This window comes from Sus scrofa, chromosome 1 (assembly GCF_054392235.1).
Source record: "Sus scrofa isolate SSC_HxYL_T2T_F1_AM1 chromosome 1, Sscrofa_HxYL_maternal_Yorkshire_Landrace_v2.0, whole genome shotgun sequence".
Taxonomy (NCBI): domain Eukaryota; kingdom Metazoa; phylum Chordata; class Mammalia; order Artiodactyla; family Suidae; genus Sus; species Sus scrofa.
The window spans coordinates 49,899,780-49,914,142 of record NC_139383.1 but is presented as its reverse complement, the minus strand read 5'-3'; the positions used below and the strand labels follow the sequence as shown (position 1 = coordinate 49,914,142).

Sequence of the window (14,363 nt, the reverse complement as noted above, 5' to 3'; positions counted from 1 at the left end):
GATGCTAGTCAGATTTGTTTCCACTGAGCCACAATGGGAACTCCAGAATATAACTGATTTTTGTATACCGATCTTGTGTCTTTCAGTCTTGCTGAATTCATTTATTTGCTCTAATTGTTTCATTGTGATATTCTTAGGATTTTCTATTTATAAAATAATGTCATCTGCAAATATATATAGTTGTGTTTCTTTCTTTCCAATCTGGATATCTTTTATTTCTATGTCTTGCCTAATGCACTCATAGAATATCTTTGTTTTGTTCCTGATTTAGTGGGAAATCTTTTAGTCTGTCTCCATTAAATATGGTGTTTGCTCTGTAAGTTTTGTCAGTGCCATTAACAGGTTTTGTTTCTATGCATTTCTGTTTGTTGAGTATGTTTCTCATGAAAGTGTGTTGGATTTGGTCAGATGCTCTTTCTGTATCTTTTGTGATGATGAGTGGTTTTTGTTTTTTATCTTAATGCGGCATAGTATATTGATTGATTTTCTTATGTTGAACCAACCCTTGTACTTCTGGGATAAGTTGTACTTGTTCATGGTAAGTATAGACCTTTTTTTTTTTTTTTTTTTTTTTTTTTTTTTTTTTTTTTTTTTTTTGTCTTTTTGCCATTTCTTGGGCCGCTCTCACGGCATATGGAGGTTCCCAGGCTAGGGGTCTAATCGGAGCTGTAGCCACTGGCCTACACCATAGCCACAGCAACTCGGGATCCGAGCCGCGTCTGCGACCTACACCACAGCTCACGGCAACGCCGGATCTTTAACCCACTGAGCAAGGGCAGGGATCGAACCCGCAACCTCATGGTTCCTAGTCGGATTCGTTAACCACTGCGCCACCACGGAAACTCCAGTATAGCCCTTTTTACATGTTGCCAGGTTTGGTTTGCTGGGGTTTTTTGTTCAGGACTCTTGCAGTTATTTTTACAAGGTAAATAGGCCTCTAGTTTTCCTTTTTTATGATGCATTTGTTTGGTTTTGGTATCAGAGTAATACTGGTCTCATGGAATGATTTGGGAGGTGGTCTTTCCTCTTCTTTTTTTTTGGAATAAGTTTTTGAAAGATTAGTGCTTATTCTTTAAACCTTTGCTAAAATTCACCTGTGGGAGTTCCTGTCATGGCTCAGTGGTTAACGAATCTGACTAGGAACCATGAGGTTGCAGGTTTGATCCCTGGCCTTGCTCAGTGGGTTAAGAATCCAGTGTTGCTGTGAGCTGTGGTGTAGGTCACAGACGTGGCTTGGATCCCACGTTGCTGTGGCTCTGTCGTAGGCCGGCAGCTACAGCTCCCGTTAGACCCCCTAGCCTGGGAACCTCCATATGCCGCGGGTGCGGCCCTAGAAAATACAAAAAAAAAAAAAACAAAAAAACAAAACAGAAATTCACTTGTGAAGTCATCTTGTCTTGGGGTTTTGTTGTGGAAAGTTGTTTTTTGTTGTTGTTGTTGTTTTAATTAGTCAGTTCCTTTACCTTGTTATAGATTGCTTCAGATTTTCTTTTTAAATCAGTTCTGGTAATTGTTGTCTTTCAAGAAATTTTTCCATTTATTCTAGGTTCATCTAAACTGTTTTTCCACTGCTTTCTGATTCACATGGCTTCTGAAAGGAAATAAGCAATAGTCTTACCTGAGGATCACTTTTACGTGGCGAATCTCTTTCCTCTTACTGCTTTCAAGATCTCTTTGATTTGCTCTCCAGCCTTCTCCCCACCTGCAGTTTATGACATGTCTAGGTGTGGATGTCTTTCAGTTTATTCTTTTGGGACTTGTTGAGTTTCTTGGATATGTAGGTTATTTTTCATGAAGTATCCTCTCCGCCCCTTTTCTACTTCTCTTTCTAGGATACCCATTTTACTTACGTTGTTATTCTTCATGGTGCCCTACATGTTTCTGATACTCTATCATTTTACTTCATTGTTTTGTTTCTTTTTCTGTTTCTGACTTGATCAACTCAGTTGATTTACTTCAAGTTAATGATTCTTTTCTTTTGCGTGCTCACATCTGCCGAATTTTTCATTTTGTTTTCTAGAGAGCTTCTTGTTTCAGTTCTATTTTTCATCTTGAGAGTTCCAATTCACTTTTTTAATAGTTTCTGTTTATTGATAGTCTGTATTTGATGAGACATTGCTCCTTTAATTGTTTTGGTTCTAAGACATGGTTTTTCTTTAGTTCCTTAAACATATTTAAAATAGCGGCTTTAAAGTTTTGTCTGATAAGTCCAGCATCCTCAAGGACAGTACCTATTGGTTTATTCCTCTCTGTATTAGCCATATTTTCTTGTTGCTTTGCATGTCTCTTCTTTTTTTAAAAAAAAAATTTGTTAAAACCTGGGAATTTTTAAATACAACATGGTAACTCTGAAGGTCAGATTCTCCCCCTCTTTCCTGGGTTTACTATTATTATTCCTTATTACTTGTTTAGTGACTCTATGGATAATTCTGTAAAGTCTGTATTCTTTGTTGTATGCTATCATCAAAGTTTCTGCTTGCTTAGTTTAGTTAATAATTGGACAGAGATTTTCTCAAACACCTGGAATCAGTAACTCTGCCAGTATTTGCTAAACGGCTCTGTGTATGTGGACATGACTTCAACACTCAGGCTAGCTCTTTTACAATGCTGCCTTAGCCTGCACTTTCTGCTTGTGCAGACAGAGTTTCAAAGTCAATCAGAAGAGGGAATTTCAGCCTTCTAATTGCTTTCCCGAGTATGCATCCAGCCCTGAGCATGCTCAGGGCCTTCTTCATTCCCAGGAATATGTGGAAACTTTTCAGAGCCCCTGTAGATATCTCTTCCCCTAGGTTCCCATTTTAAACTTTTGGGTTGGTTGGTTATTTATTTTTAATGCACCCACGGCATATGGAAGTTCCTGGGCTGGGGATTGAATCCAGGCCACAGTTGCAACCTATGCTGCAACTGTGGCAGTGCTGGATCCTTTAACCCACCACACTGGACTAAAGATTGAACCTGCACCTCTGCAGTGACCCATGCAGCTGTAGTCAGATTCTTGACCCACTGCACCACAGCAGGAACTCCTGATTGGTTTATTTTTTGCCTGATACTGACTAGCTCTTGTGGCCATGAAGCTCATTAGTTGCCTGTCATTTTTTGAGAAACACATGGGGAAAAGGAGTTTTTGCACCGTGTAAGCTTCAGTTTATGCCAAACACAGTGTTGTAAATGGGATATTCCATGAAATTACTAGACAGGTCATATAATGGCAACTCTCTGCGAAAGAGACTGTAACTCTTTTCTGCTTACTCAGGTGGCTGCTAGGCCTCTGTTTTTTTACAGGCTATTTTCAAAGCTACCTTCCATGAGATGGGAGGGATTGGTACTAGAGCAAGTCAAAATGCCACAGTGCTCTGTGCTCTTGTCAAGATTTAGCCTGTTTCTTGAATAAATATTCCTGGATTGTTGCCTGCATTTGGTTAACTTCCAAAGTGTTGAAAAAGTTGATTCTGACAATTTATGCCAGTTTTCTCATTGCTTTTAGGGAGGAAAGAATTTTCAGTGGTTCTTATTGTTACCTTTACTGATCTCATCTCTAGCTTAATTTTTATTTCAAAATTGACATTACAGCTAGTGTGGAATATGTAGCATGTAGGCCAACCCAAGGTAGTCATCACTGACATGATTCTGCAAGTACTAATTTAAGTTCTCATATTTAAATATATACAGATTCTTTTGGTCTTTATAAAACAATGATCTTTGTAATGTTTTTATTTTAATTCGCTATGATAGTTGAACTCTGGGTTATTCATCTCAATGGACTGGGAAAATAGTTAAGGATTTTCTTTCTTTTTTTTTCTCTCCCAAAATGGGCATCCAGGGAGGGGAATCTTAATTTCTTCTACTGTCTCTGTGTCATGTTTCTCTGCTCTACTCATTGGCATTTGGCAGTTTTGCTACCTCATAGTCCAAGCTATTTCTTTTTTTTTTTTTTTTTTTTTTTTTTGTCTTTTTGTCTTTTTTTGTTGTTGTTGTTGTTATTGTTGCAATTTCTTGGGCCGCTCCCGCGGCATATGGAGGTTCCCAGGCTAGGGGTTGAATCGGAGCTGTAGCCACCGGCCTACGCCAGAGCCACAGCAACGCGGGATCCGAGCCGCATCTGCAACCTACACCACAGCTCACGGCAACGCCGGATCCTTAACCCACTGAGCAAGGGCAGGGACCGAACCCGCAACCTCATGGTTCCTAGTCGGATTCACCAACCACTGCGCCACGACGGGAACTCCCCAAGCTATTTCTTATTAACATGCTACTGGGAAGTAATGTGTATCCTCAGAACATGGATATCGTCCCCAGTTCTTTTAGGTATCAAATGTAGGTGTTCAAATCTAGTAGGAAAAGATTGCGTATGCTCCTTTATATCCTCTGCCAATGAACTTTTGTTACTATAAAGGATCACTTCAAACTTATTTAGCAGTGGAAACTTAAACATTTTTTTAAGGCTTTTTTGTTTTTGTTTTTGTTTTTTTAGCTACACCTGCAGCATGTAGATGTTCCCAGGCCAGGGATTGAACCCACATTGCATCAGCAGCCTGAGCCACTGCAGTGACAATGCTGGATCCTTAACCCCCTGTGCCACAGAGGAACTCTGACATGTAGTGTTTTTTATTTCAAGTGGTGACTGTAGCATTTTTGGTCCTTTCTTGCCAAGCTGCTGCTTCTAGTGAGCCCTAAAGGCACTCTTTGAGAACTGAAGAGACTTCCCTAGGATACAGTCCTAAAATCTGTTTCCAAATTCATCTTCATATGCTGGAAAGGATAATGTTTTATTTCAGTTTTTTATCCTATCAATTCTAGGAATTGTGAAGTAATTCTTGTGAAATAAGATGAAAAATCTCCCTAAAACCCGTGATGTTTTCCATCCATTCCTATCAGTTCTAGGCCAGGAGAAGCCAAAACACTTAACTATACTTACTAGGAATCTTCTTGTTGGCTCTTGCCAAACATAAATTTCATAAATTTATTCTGAAATTTTATTCTTTAAAGACACAGTTCCAATAATTGTCTTGCTTATTTTCTGTAGTCCTGATATAATGTTCCTACTTTATGCTTTCATACTCTGTACATATGCTTTCATACTATAAAGTTCATATTTGGAGTACAAGGAAGAATGTTCTTCCATTGATTACAATGCTTATTACCACATTTTCCCATACAAATAGTTTTATGTGACAGTTTCTTCTGTGCTGTTAATACTCAACTTCAAGAATATTGCTGGTTATATGGGCTTTAATAGGCTGTGGTATAATTTATTTATAAGTGTACATATACAGTTGCTCCATGAACAACATGGTTTGAACTGCAGATCCACTTAAATATGGATACTTTTCAGTGGTAAATATCACAGTACCACACGATGCATGGTGGGTTGAATCTATGGATATGTAGGAGCCTTGTATACATAGGGCCAGCTATAAGTTATACACAGATTTTTGACTGTGTGAAGGGTCAGTGTCTCTAACCTCTGAAGTTTTCAAGGGTCAACTATATATCTCATTACGTCTGTGAGAAAATGTTCTGTATTCTTTTTTTAAACAATAGTGTCATACAACTTGACGAGTTTCTTGGTTTTGTTTTTTGTGTGTATGTGTATGTATATTTGTCTTAATGTAGTTTTCAACTATTTATAATTGAGTGTAACTGAGTATAAACCTTTTATTTGACTTAGCCAAGAGTCTCATTTGTTTACTTACCATTGAAGACATTTAAATGCCTTATCTCTTTTGTGTATTTGTCATCAAATAATCTCATAATGAAAATTCAGATGACGTGTGCCTAGGATTCTCTACTAAATTAAAATGTATCTTAGGTCATTTCATTTAGATCATTGTCATATACTAGCAACTCATATTGAGCATAATGGTTTTGTGCTTTTAATATCACTTTGGAACTATATTTTAATGAATATTAATGCTTTTTTTTTGCTTGTAGATCATTTGGGGAGTATTTTTCATCTTAGTTGCATTGCTATTTGTAGTCTCTCTCTTCCTGTCAAAGTAAGTACAGAGGACACATTTTCTAAAGCACTTATACACATCCTGTGATGGTACACATTTTCCATGCTGAATGCCATTAGGGTAGCCTATTCGTCTTAAGTAGCTATTTTGCTTGAAATGTTTTAACAGCATTAGCTCAAAAAATAACTAAAAAGTCTCAATAATAGACAGTATTTCGTTGTTCTATATCAATTGAACAATATATGTAAGATATTTAAGTGAGGTTTAATTTGTCATCCGTGGTTTTCTTTGACTCAGTTGAATCTGCATGGTTAAGTTATAGTGATATTCTAAGGTAAAAATATGGTGGTATACTATATAAACTCACTCAGTATACATTTTTCTTTGTTCTAGCTTGGATAAAGCTCTTCATTCAGCTGGAATAGATTCTGGTTTCATAATTTTTGGAGCTAACCTGAGTAATCCACTGAATATGCTTTTGCCTTTACTACAAACAGTAAGTAAAAACAATCAGTCATTTTATACTCTAGCAAAACATTCTTACCCTATCAAATTATTATGTTGACAAACCTATTAATACTTGGCAATATATGCTTGTGCCCTCTGCTGATTTGGCTTTTTCTTTACATATAACTTCTACATTGTTACGTTGCTTTAAAAATTATTGATATATTACTGAATTCTAACTTACACATAATTTGGGGGGGATACATTATAAAACTTAGGGTGAACTTTTCCAAGCAATTCCTGTTTTTCTTTTTAATGATGGACTTTTCCAAGCAATTCCTGTTTTTCTTTTTAATGAAGTCTTTTATTCCATATATAAGTATAATTTTTAAATTTCTTACAGAACTTACTTAGGATATCAATACTAAGAGACTCTTTAGTAATGGTTTGTTAATTGGTTTTTGAAGATTTTTTGTGGGGGTGGGTGTTGCCTCATCATGGTAGCCTGAATGAGGGTTTGTATTTTAAAAATTGCCAAATATGAATAATGAAGTTTCAGTTAATTTTGCATAACTTCTAGAGCTCTTGTTGTTTGTGTATTAAATTTAATTTTATCTTTTTTCAGGTGTTTCCTCTTGATTATATTCTTATAACAATTATTATTATGTACTTTATTTTTACTTCAATGGCGGGGATTCGAAATATTGGCATATGGTTCTTCTGGATTAGAGTGAGTATATATTACAATATTCTTTTGATTTTTTTCATCATTTTGTGCATCATCTCCATTTTTGCAAATTATCTTAGATTTATAACAGAAGTTGTAAATGTGCTACCAGAAAGACTGGAAATATTACTTTTTTGCTTCATGTTAACATAAAAGTGCTGCTTTCTGTCTAGAGCAGTGGTTCCTAAATGGATGATTTTGCCTTCCTTGGATACACTTGGCAAAGTCTGGAGATATTTTCAGTTGCTATAACTAGTAGGTGCTGCTGGCAACTAGCAGGTAGAGGCCAGGGATTCTGCTAAACATCCTACATTGCACAGAACGGCCCCCACCACAAAGACTTACCCAGACCAAAATGTCAGTCATTAGTGTCAAGGTTAAGAAATCCTGGTTTAAAAGTTCTACTCTTTTCCTTAGTGTTTGCCTACATGGAAACACATTGAAGCACAAATGGATACACTGTAGCACAAAAGATGGCCCTTACTCCTAGGAGTGAAAGATCATTGTATGCATGGAGAAAGAGTTACTTTATTCTTATATCACATTTAAAATTTTTTAATTTATATCCAAATGAGTGTATTATCTTCATGTTTCCAGCTGTGGGTAAAAGAAAATTAAATAGTGGCTTGAAGTAGTGAAAGACTTCTTTCTATGGAAAAAAAATTTTAAATCTGGCATTGCTTCATTAGCTCAGTAATATCTCTGGATTCCTCTTGGCCTCTTCATCATGATTGTAACAGGGCTGCTTCAGCTTCATTTATCCCATCCATGATCCAGCAGAAAATGGGAGCTAGGAGAAGAGGTGACACCTGTATCAAAAAAAAAAAGACTTGCCTGGAAATCCACAGCAGACTGCCTTTCTTTTGATATTTAATGTTTTATCACTACTAGCCACTACCTAGGTGTTGGGAAGCTGGGAAATGTAGTTTTTTAGGTGATTCCTATCCCTTGCAGAACTGGAGTCCCTTTATTCTATATTGTACTATAGTAATAAAACAGGGAGGTCGTATCTTCTTTTTTTTTTCAAGGGCCGCACCCACAGCATATGGAGGTTCCTAGGCTAGGGGTCTAATCGGAGCTGTAGCCGCTGGCCTTTGCCAGAGCTACAGTAACACGGGATCCAAGCCACATCTGCAACCTACACCACAGCTAACGGCAATGCTGGATCCTTAACCCACTGAGCGAGGCCAGGGATTGAACCCGCATTCTCATGGTTCCTAGTTGGATTCGTTAACCACTGAGCCATGATGGGAACTCCAAGTCTCGTATCTTAGTTGCTAAAATAAGTATGCTCTGTCATTGAAATGAAGCCTGTCACCAATTTCTTTGTGTCTGTTACCATGTTTTTGGTTTCTCTCCTATATAGATGGATGTGAAAATAGCTGTAGTGAGATGATCATAAATTGCTATAAACTAGTTCATAGTTTTGTAGTAGAGTATAATGTGAGGATGAGTATTTCAAAGAAATAAGTATTTAAAACATGTAACATGTACATCTGTGTGTAGTAATATCATACAAAACTACAGATTTATCACTAATACTTAGAGTTTAAACTCACTCCTCTCATCTTTAGATAGAATTCGTTCACAGTTCTTAGGTCTGAGAACTTTCAATAGATGCTATTGCATAAGTGTAGATGATTTTTTTGAAACAGACCATGTGAATACTAATATATTCTCTAGGTCTTGAGTTTTTAAAATAAGATGAATCTAAGCCTAAAAGCTTTACAGGGAAAGAATTGTCTTTGTTGTTCTTATAATTATCTGGAAAGATTAAGAGTTCTTAGCATTTATTTTGGAAGATAGAAATGGTTGAACGAACTGTGTTCGTTATCCCCTCACAAATGAGTGGGACTCAGTGCCTTCACATAAAACATATTGCTGCAATACCATCATCTTTTTTCTTTCCAGTTGTATAAAATCAGAAGGGGTAGAACCAGGCCCCAGGCTCTTCTGTTTCTCTGCATGATACTTCTGCTTATTGTCCTTCACACTAGCTACATGATTTACAGTCTCGCTCCCCAATATGTTATGTATGGAAGCCAAAACTACCTAATAGAGGTAAGTGCAAATTTCAAAAAAGGTCATTATTTTTATATTTTAAACACAGCGGTATCTAAAACCAATTCTAATTTGTGAAAGCTAGCATAAAATATTAGCTCATCAGATTAAATATAATATTGCTAAAACTGGTTTTTCATTCTATTGTTGGACATATTTATATTTCATACATGTTCTTTTAAAACTAATATTGAATTTCATTCTAATAGTTCCTTAAATGGATCCCATTGTGCCAAGCTACTGGGCTTTATCTTAGCACTTTGCTAAAACTCATAATATTTACTCTAAAATAATATTTTAAGTAACTTTATTAATGTGGTTCCCCCAAAAGTTTTGGTGGGCAAAAAGATATGTCTGCTCATTGATACCATGAACCCCTGAGAAGAGACCTTATAAATATTTTATTTGTAGGTAACTGTGCATTCTTTTAACATGATTATCCTCTTACTTGTTACACTGGTTCCTTGGTGTTGATCTTTTAAAAGCCAGTTGTGATTCCTGGTTGTAACTGGAGTGCTAGTTTGTCTTTCTTGACAGTTTATAATGGTTTGACTGTGTCTAATTTAACTTTGTTTAGTTTCCTTTTCTTAAAATATCTATTGATCTCCCCCCCCCCTTTTTTTTTTTAAGGCCGCACCTGTAGCATATGGAAATTCCCAGGCTAGGGGTCAAAATCAGAGCTGCAATTTTCAGCCTGCACCACAGCCACAGCAACATGGGATCTGAGCTGCATCTGCGACCTACGCAGCAGCTCACAGTAATACTGGATCCTTACACCCATGCAGCAGCTCACAGCAACCCTGGATCCTTATACCCTCTGAGCAAGGTCAGGGATTGAACCCACATCCTTATGGATACTAGCTAGATTCTTAACAGTTCAAATCAAATTAATGTTTCCGGGCAATTCAAGCCTTACTCCTTAAGGGAATCTTTCATTATTAATCTATTCTATCCAGATCACTCCTTTTTTATCCTGCACTCCCCCCATTCTTTCTTTACTTTAACATGTAATTAGGAACAACAACAAGCACATCAGACCTTTAAACAATACCATCCATAATATTGCTATGGTTTGAAATATTAGTTCATTTAAAAATATTACATAATAATATGAGTGGACTATAGATAAGGCATACATCATAATGGAGGTACATGAATGACCTGAGTTTGGGAAACACAATGCTAGATCACTTTAGTCATTTTTCTAATTTCTTATGTGCCTTACTCTCTTATTATCCCCTGTACCTAGTTCACTAAGTCATGCTTATGAAACATTCTTCTATGAATGAGTGAAATAAGATCATGCTTTTTGCATGGATGAAAGATACTTTTCTTGTTCCACAGTGGAAAAATAAGTAGGCTGTTTCTCTTGGCAGAAGCTCTGTTTTTCAACATAGGACCTAAAGATTGTTGCAGGAAAGCCGTAATGTTAAATTTACCATAAGTCTTTTTCTTCTAATTGAAGTTTTACATAATATTTACCTTTTAGAATATTAGCTAGGTGTAGCTTAATAGAAAACAGATATAAAGTTCATAATGTGATTACTTTTTATCAAAATATATTTATTAAGATAATATTTACATTTTAATTACGTTTTCATCTCTCAGAGCAATATAACTTACGATGACCATAAAGGCAATTCAACTCTGTCTGTGCCAAAAAGATGTGATGCAGATGCCCCTGAAGGTAAGATAGCTTTTATCACCTGTCTTAGAGTTTATATCTCTGTAAGAAAAGATTTGTCTTGTATTTTGGTGTCTTAATCATTTGATGCATTTGTTTTAATATGTGGTGACAAAAGAACTTTTAGCAAAAATAAATTGGTAAGTCTCTTCAATAGGATTTTTGGTGATATAATTGTTTCCATTGGGGAAAGAATCATTATAAATCAGTTACCTTTGAAGAACAAAGTACTTATCACGTGTACTAGCGTAAGTCATTCTTAAATTACTTTTGTTGTTCTTAAAAAATTCAAGAGAGTTTTGGTGAAAACTGCAATTTTTAGGACTGAGACCAAAAGTACCTATGACCTAGAACAACTTTCAATCTCATCAGTTTAGTTAATAATTAATAATGTTGATAACAGCAGTTAACTTTTAAGAACATAGCATAATGTCTGGAACACCGTTATAAGTATTTCATGTACAATCTGACAAAAAGTCTGTGATCCTGTGCTCTTAACCTTTGTGTATTTTAAGAGAATTGTTTTTTTTTCTATTTTCTGTATGATAAGGTGATTTTTTTTTTCTTTTCAGTATTGTAGTATTCTATCCTGATTAAGGGTTCCAGATTGATTCTTTTAAGAAATTATTATTATTATTATTATTATTTATTTTTTTTTTACTTTTGCCTTCAAAATGCTTCTATTTCAGGGTAAAGCAATATGTCAAATATAGCATATTCCCTGATAAATCATTCCAGGGTACCATTATGAAAAAAATAAATTTGGAATTGGTTAGCAGGGTCAGCTCTGGACTATGACAGAGTAACAGGAAAAAGCATAGAATACAGGGTATCCCAGAGGAAGAAGTAACAAACTTTACCTGGAAATCACTGCAGCTCATCTCCTGAGAGCTGTGAGGGCCTCTGAACACAAAACTGAAGTGGCAAAAGTTTTGCTGAGTGAATAGAAGCAGGATCTGACTGAAGATAAGTTAGTGATAGATAAATTTCAGGGGACAGAGATGAAATTATCTGTATTTTTATAGAAGAAATCTGTATAGCTAGTATTATTCTCCATCAGTGCCTAGGTTGTCTGGGAAGGTGGGTTGAAGGATTAAAGTAGGATACAAAGCAAAGGATAGGCTGAGAGTTAGAGAATCAAGTGACCAGAGTTCAGGGTATATAGGGAAAGAAGGGAAGATACTAAAACTGGAAGAAAAGAACAAAACGAGATGAGACAGGAAAACAACATGAAGAAATAATAGTAAAATGTTTCTATTATAAACACGACTTGATTTTTCAGTTCTACTTTTGTAATGATTTTACTCCCAGATTTTTCCCTTTGAAATGTGCGTGCACACACACATGACAAGTAGGGTTGAGAGTTGAAATGCTTTGGGTTGTCACTTTTAGCTAAGGGAAAATAGAATGAAAAACTACTGTTGAGTTGATTTGTAATTTTTTTTAAGAGGGCACTAACCCTGAAGATCTAAAATGGGTTCTGTTTCTTAAATTCTTAGAATAGTATTGAAACCTTAGCAGAACAAATCAAAATTTCAAAATCAAGTTGCACTGGTAAGGGAGGCTTTAAATGCCCTTGTATTGCTGAATGGAATGAACTTATGTATTATAGATCAATAAGCTTTAGTCAAGTGATACATGTGGCCATAACTTTTTTATGAATCACATTCAGTGTTTTCCTTTTTCATTCTAATCTAATTTATGGTGGTTAAAGTACAAAAATATACCCTTCAGTTTTATGGATTTATTTTTCCAGAATTTTTTTGTTTTCTGGCTAATCTCTTAAATGTCACATTTGCCCGTGCATGGAGTTTCTGTCAATGATTAATGAACCCGACTAGTATCCGTGAGGATGTGGGTCTGATCCCTGGCCTTGCTCAGTGGGTTAAGGATCTGGCATTGCCATGAGCTGTGGTGTAGGTCGCAGACACAGCTTGGGTCTGGTGTTGCTGTGGCTGTGGTGTAGGCTGGCAGCTCCAGCTCCAATTGAACCCCTAGCCTGAGAACTTCCATATGCTGTGGGTGTGGCCCTAAAAAAAATGGATGGATGGATGGATAGATAGGTAAATAAAACTTGCCTGTGCATACTTGGAAGAGGATGGTAGAAGTATGATGATTGAATTTGGGGTGGAGCGGTAGATTTTTTAAGTGAATACTTTAAATAAAAATAATGATAGGCTCTAATAGAACTCTCCATCAGATTCAAAATTAAGATATCTTTGGATACTGTTGCTCATAGGAAAATATTAATCCTACTAATTCATATATAAAGAAATAAAATTGAGGTTTTTTTTTTTTTGTTGTTGTTTTTTTCCACTGTGCCTGTGGCACATGGAAATTCTCAGGCCAGGGATCAAACCCATGCCACAGCAGCAACCCCAGCTGCTTCAGTAGAGACTATACCAGATCCTTAACCCACTGTGCCACAGGAGAACTCCTGAGTTTTATATGTTAAAAAATCCTTCTTAAATGATAGGGGAAGATGAAGAAGCAAATTAGAAGATGAGATTTGACACAGAAGTGTGGGGATAGGGTGGAATGTTTGGTGACAGACTTTTAAGGCAGAATCCATTTGTAAGATAGGAAATCTCAGCATACAGAGAAAAAAGACAACACTATTTGTGACATGTTGGTGGGCACGTTGACTAGAATAGATGCCGCTATAATATTAACACCCAAAAGGCACTTGCTTATCTATTGCAAATAACAGCAATTTGGAGAATGGTTTTTAGATTTAGAAATAAAAATTATAATTTATAGTGTTATATGATGTTAAAGCAATAATTTCTATAAATACATATATTGATCTTTTACCAATATTAAGTATATTTTAGAGACTTTTTTCCTTAAGTAATATTGCGCTTGGAGTTCCCATCATGGCTCAGTGGAAACGAATGTGACCAGTATCCATGAGGATGCAGGTTCAATCCCAGGCCTAGCTCGGTGGATATAAGGATCTGGCATTGCCATGAGCTGTGGTGTGGGTCGCCGACCTGACTTGGGTTTGGCATTGCTGTGACTGTTTTGTAGGCCAGCAGCTGTAGCTCCAATTCAACCCCTTGCCTGTGAACTTCCATATGCCATGGGTTTGGTCCTAAAAAGACAAAAACATTGCAGTCCTATAACATTTAGTGAATGTTACAGTGTTTGAGAGTCATCTGAAAATAGTTTAGGTTCTTTTGTCTTTTTTTAGGGCCACACTTGCAACATATGGAAGTTCCCAGGCTAGGGGTCAAATTAGAGCTACAGTTGCCGATCTATACCACAGCTACAGCAATGCAGGGTCTGAGCCAGGCCTGTGACCTACACTACAGCTCATGGCAATGCTGGATCCTTAACCCACTGAGCGAGGCCAGAGATTGAACCTGCGTCAGTATCCTCATGGATGCTAGTCAGATTCGTTTCTGCTGAGCCATGATGAAAACTCCTAGGTTCTTTGTATTTAGAATAATCTCTTAAATGATAATGATTTAGTAGATTTATAAAG

General features: G+C 36.4%; 1 protein-coding gene across 1 annotated transcript in view; it reads left to right on the top strand.

The window, feature by feature from the left end:
* The window catches only part of LMBRD1 (LMBR1 domain containing 1), a 107,822-nt gene that overhangs the window by 72,710 nt on the left and 20,749 nt on the right, over positions 1-14,363 (top strand). The window contains exons 10-14 of the mRNA XM_013992625.3: positions 5,932-5,996; positions 6,351-6,453; positions 7,030-7,134; positions 9,043-9,192; positions 10,801-10,879. Coding sequence (XP_013848079.2) covers positions 5,932-5,996; positions 6,351-6,453; positions 7,030-7,134; positions 9,043-9,192; positions 10,801-10,879 — 502 coding nt within the window. The remainder of the gene's footprint in view (positions 1-5,931; positions 5,997-6,350; positions 6,454-7,029; positions 7,135-9,042; positions 9,193-10,800; positions 10,880-14,363) is intronic.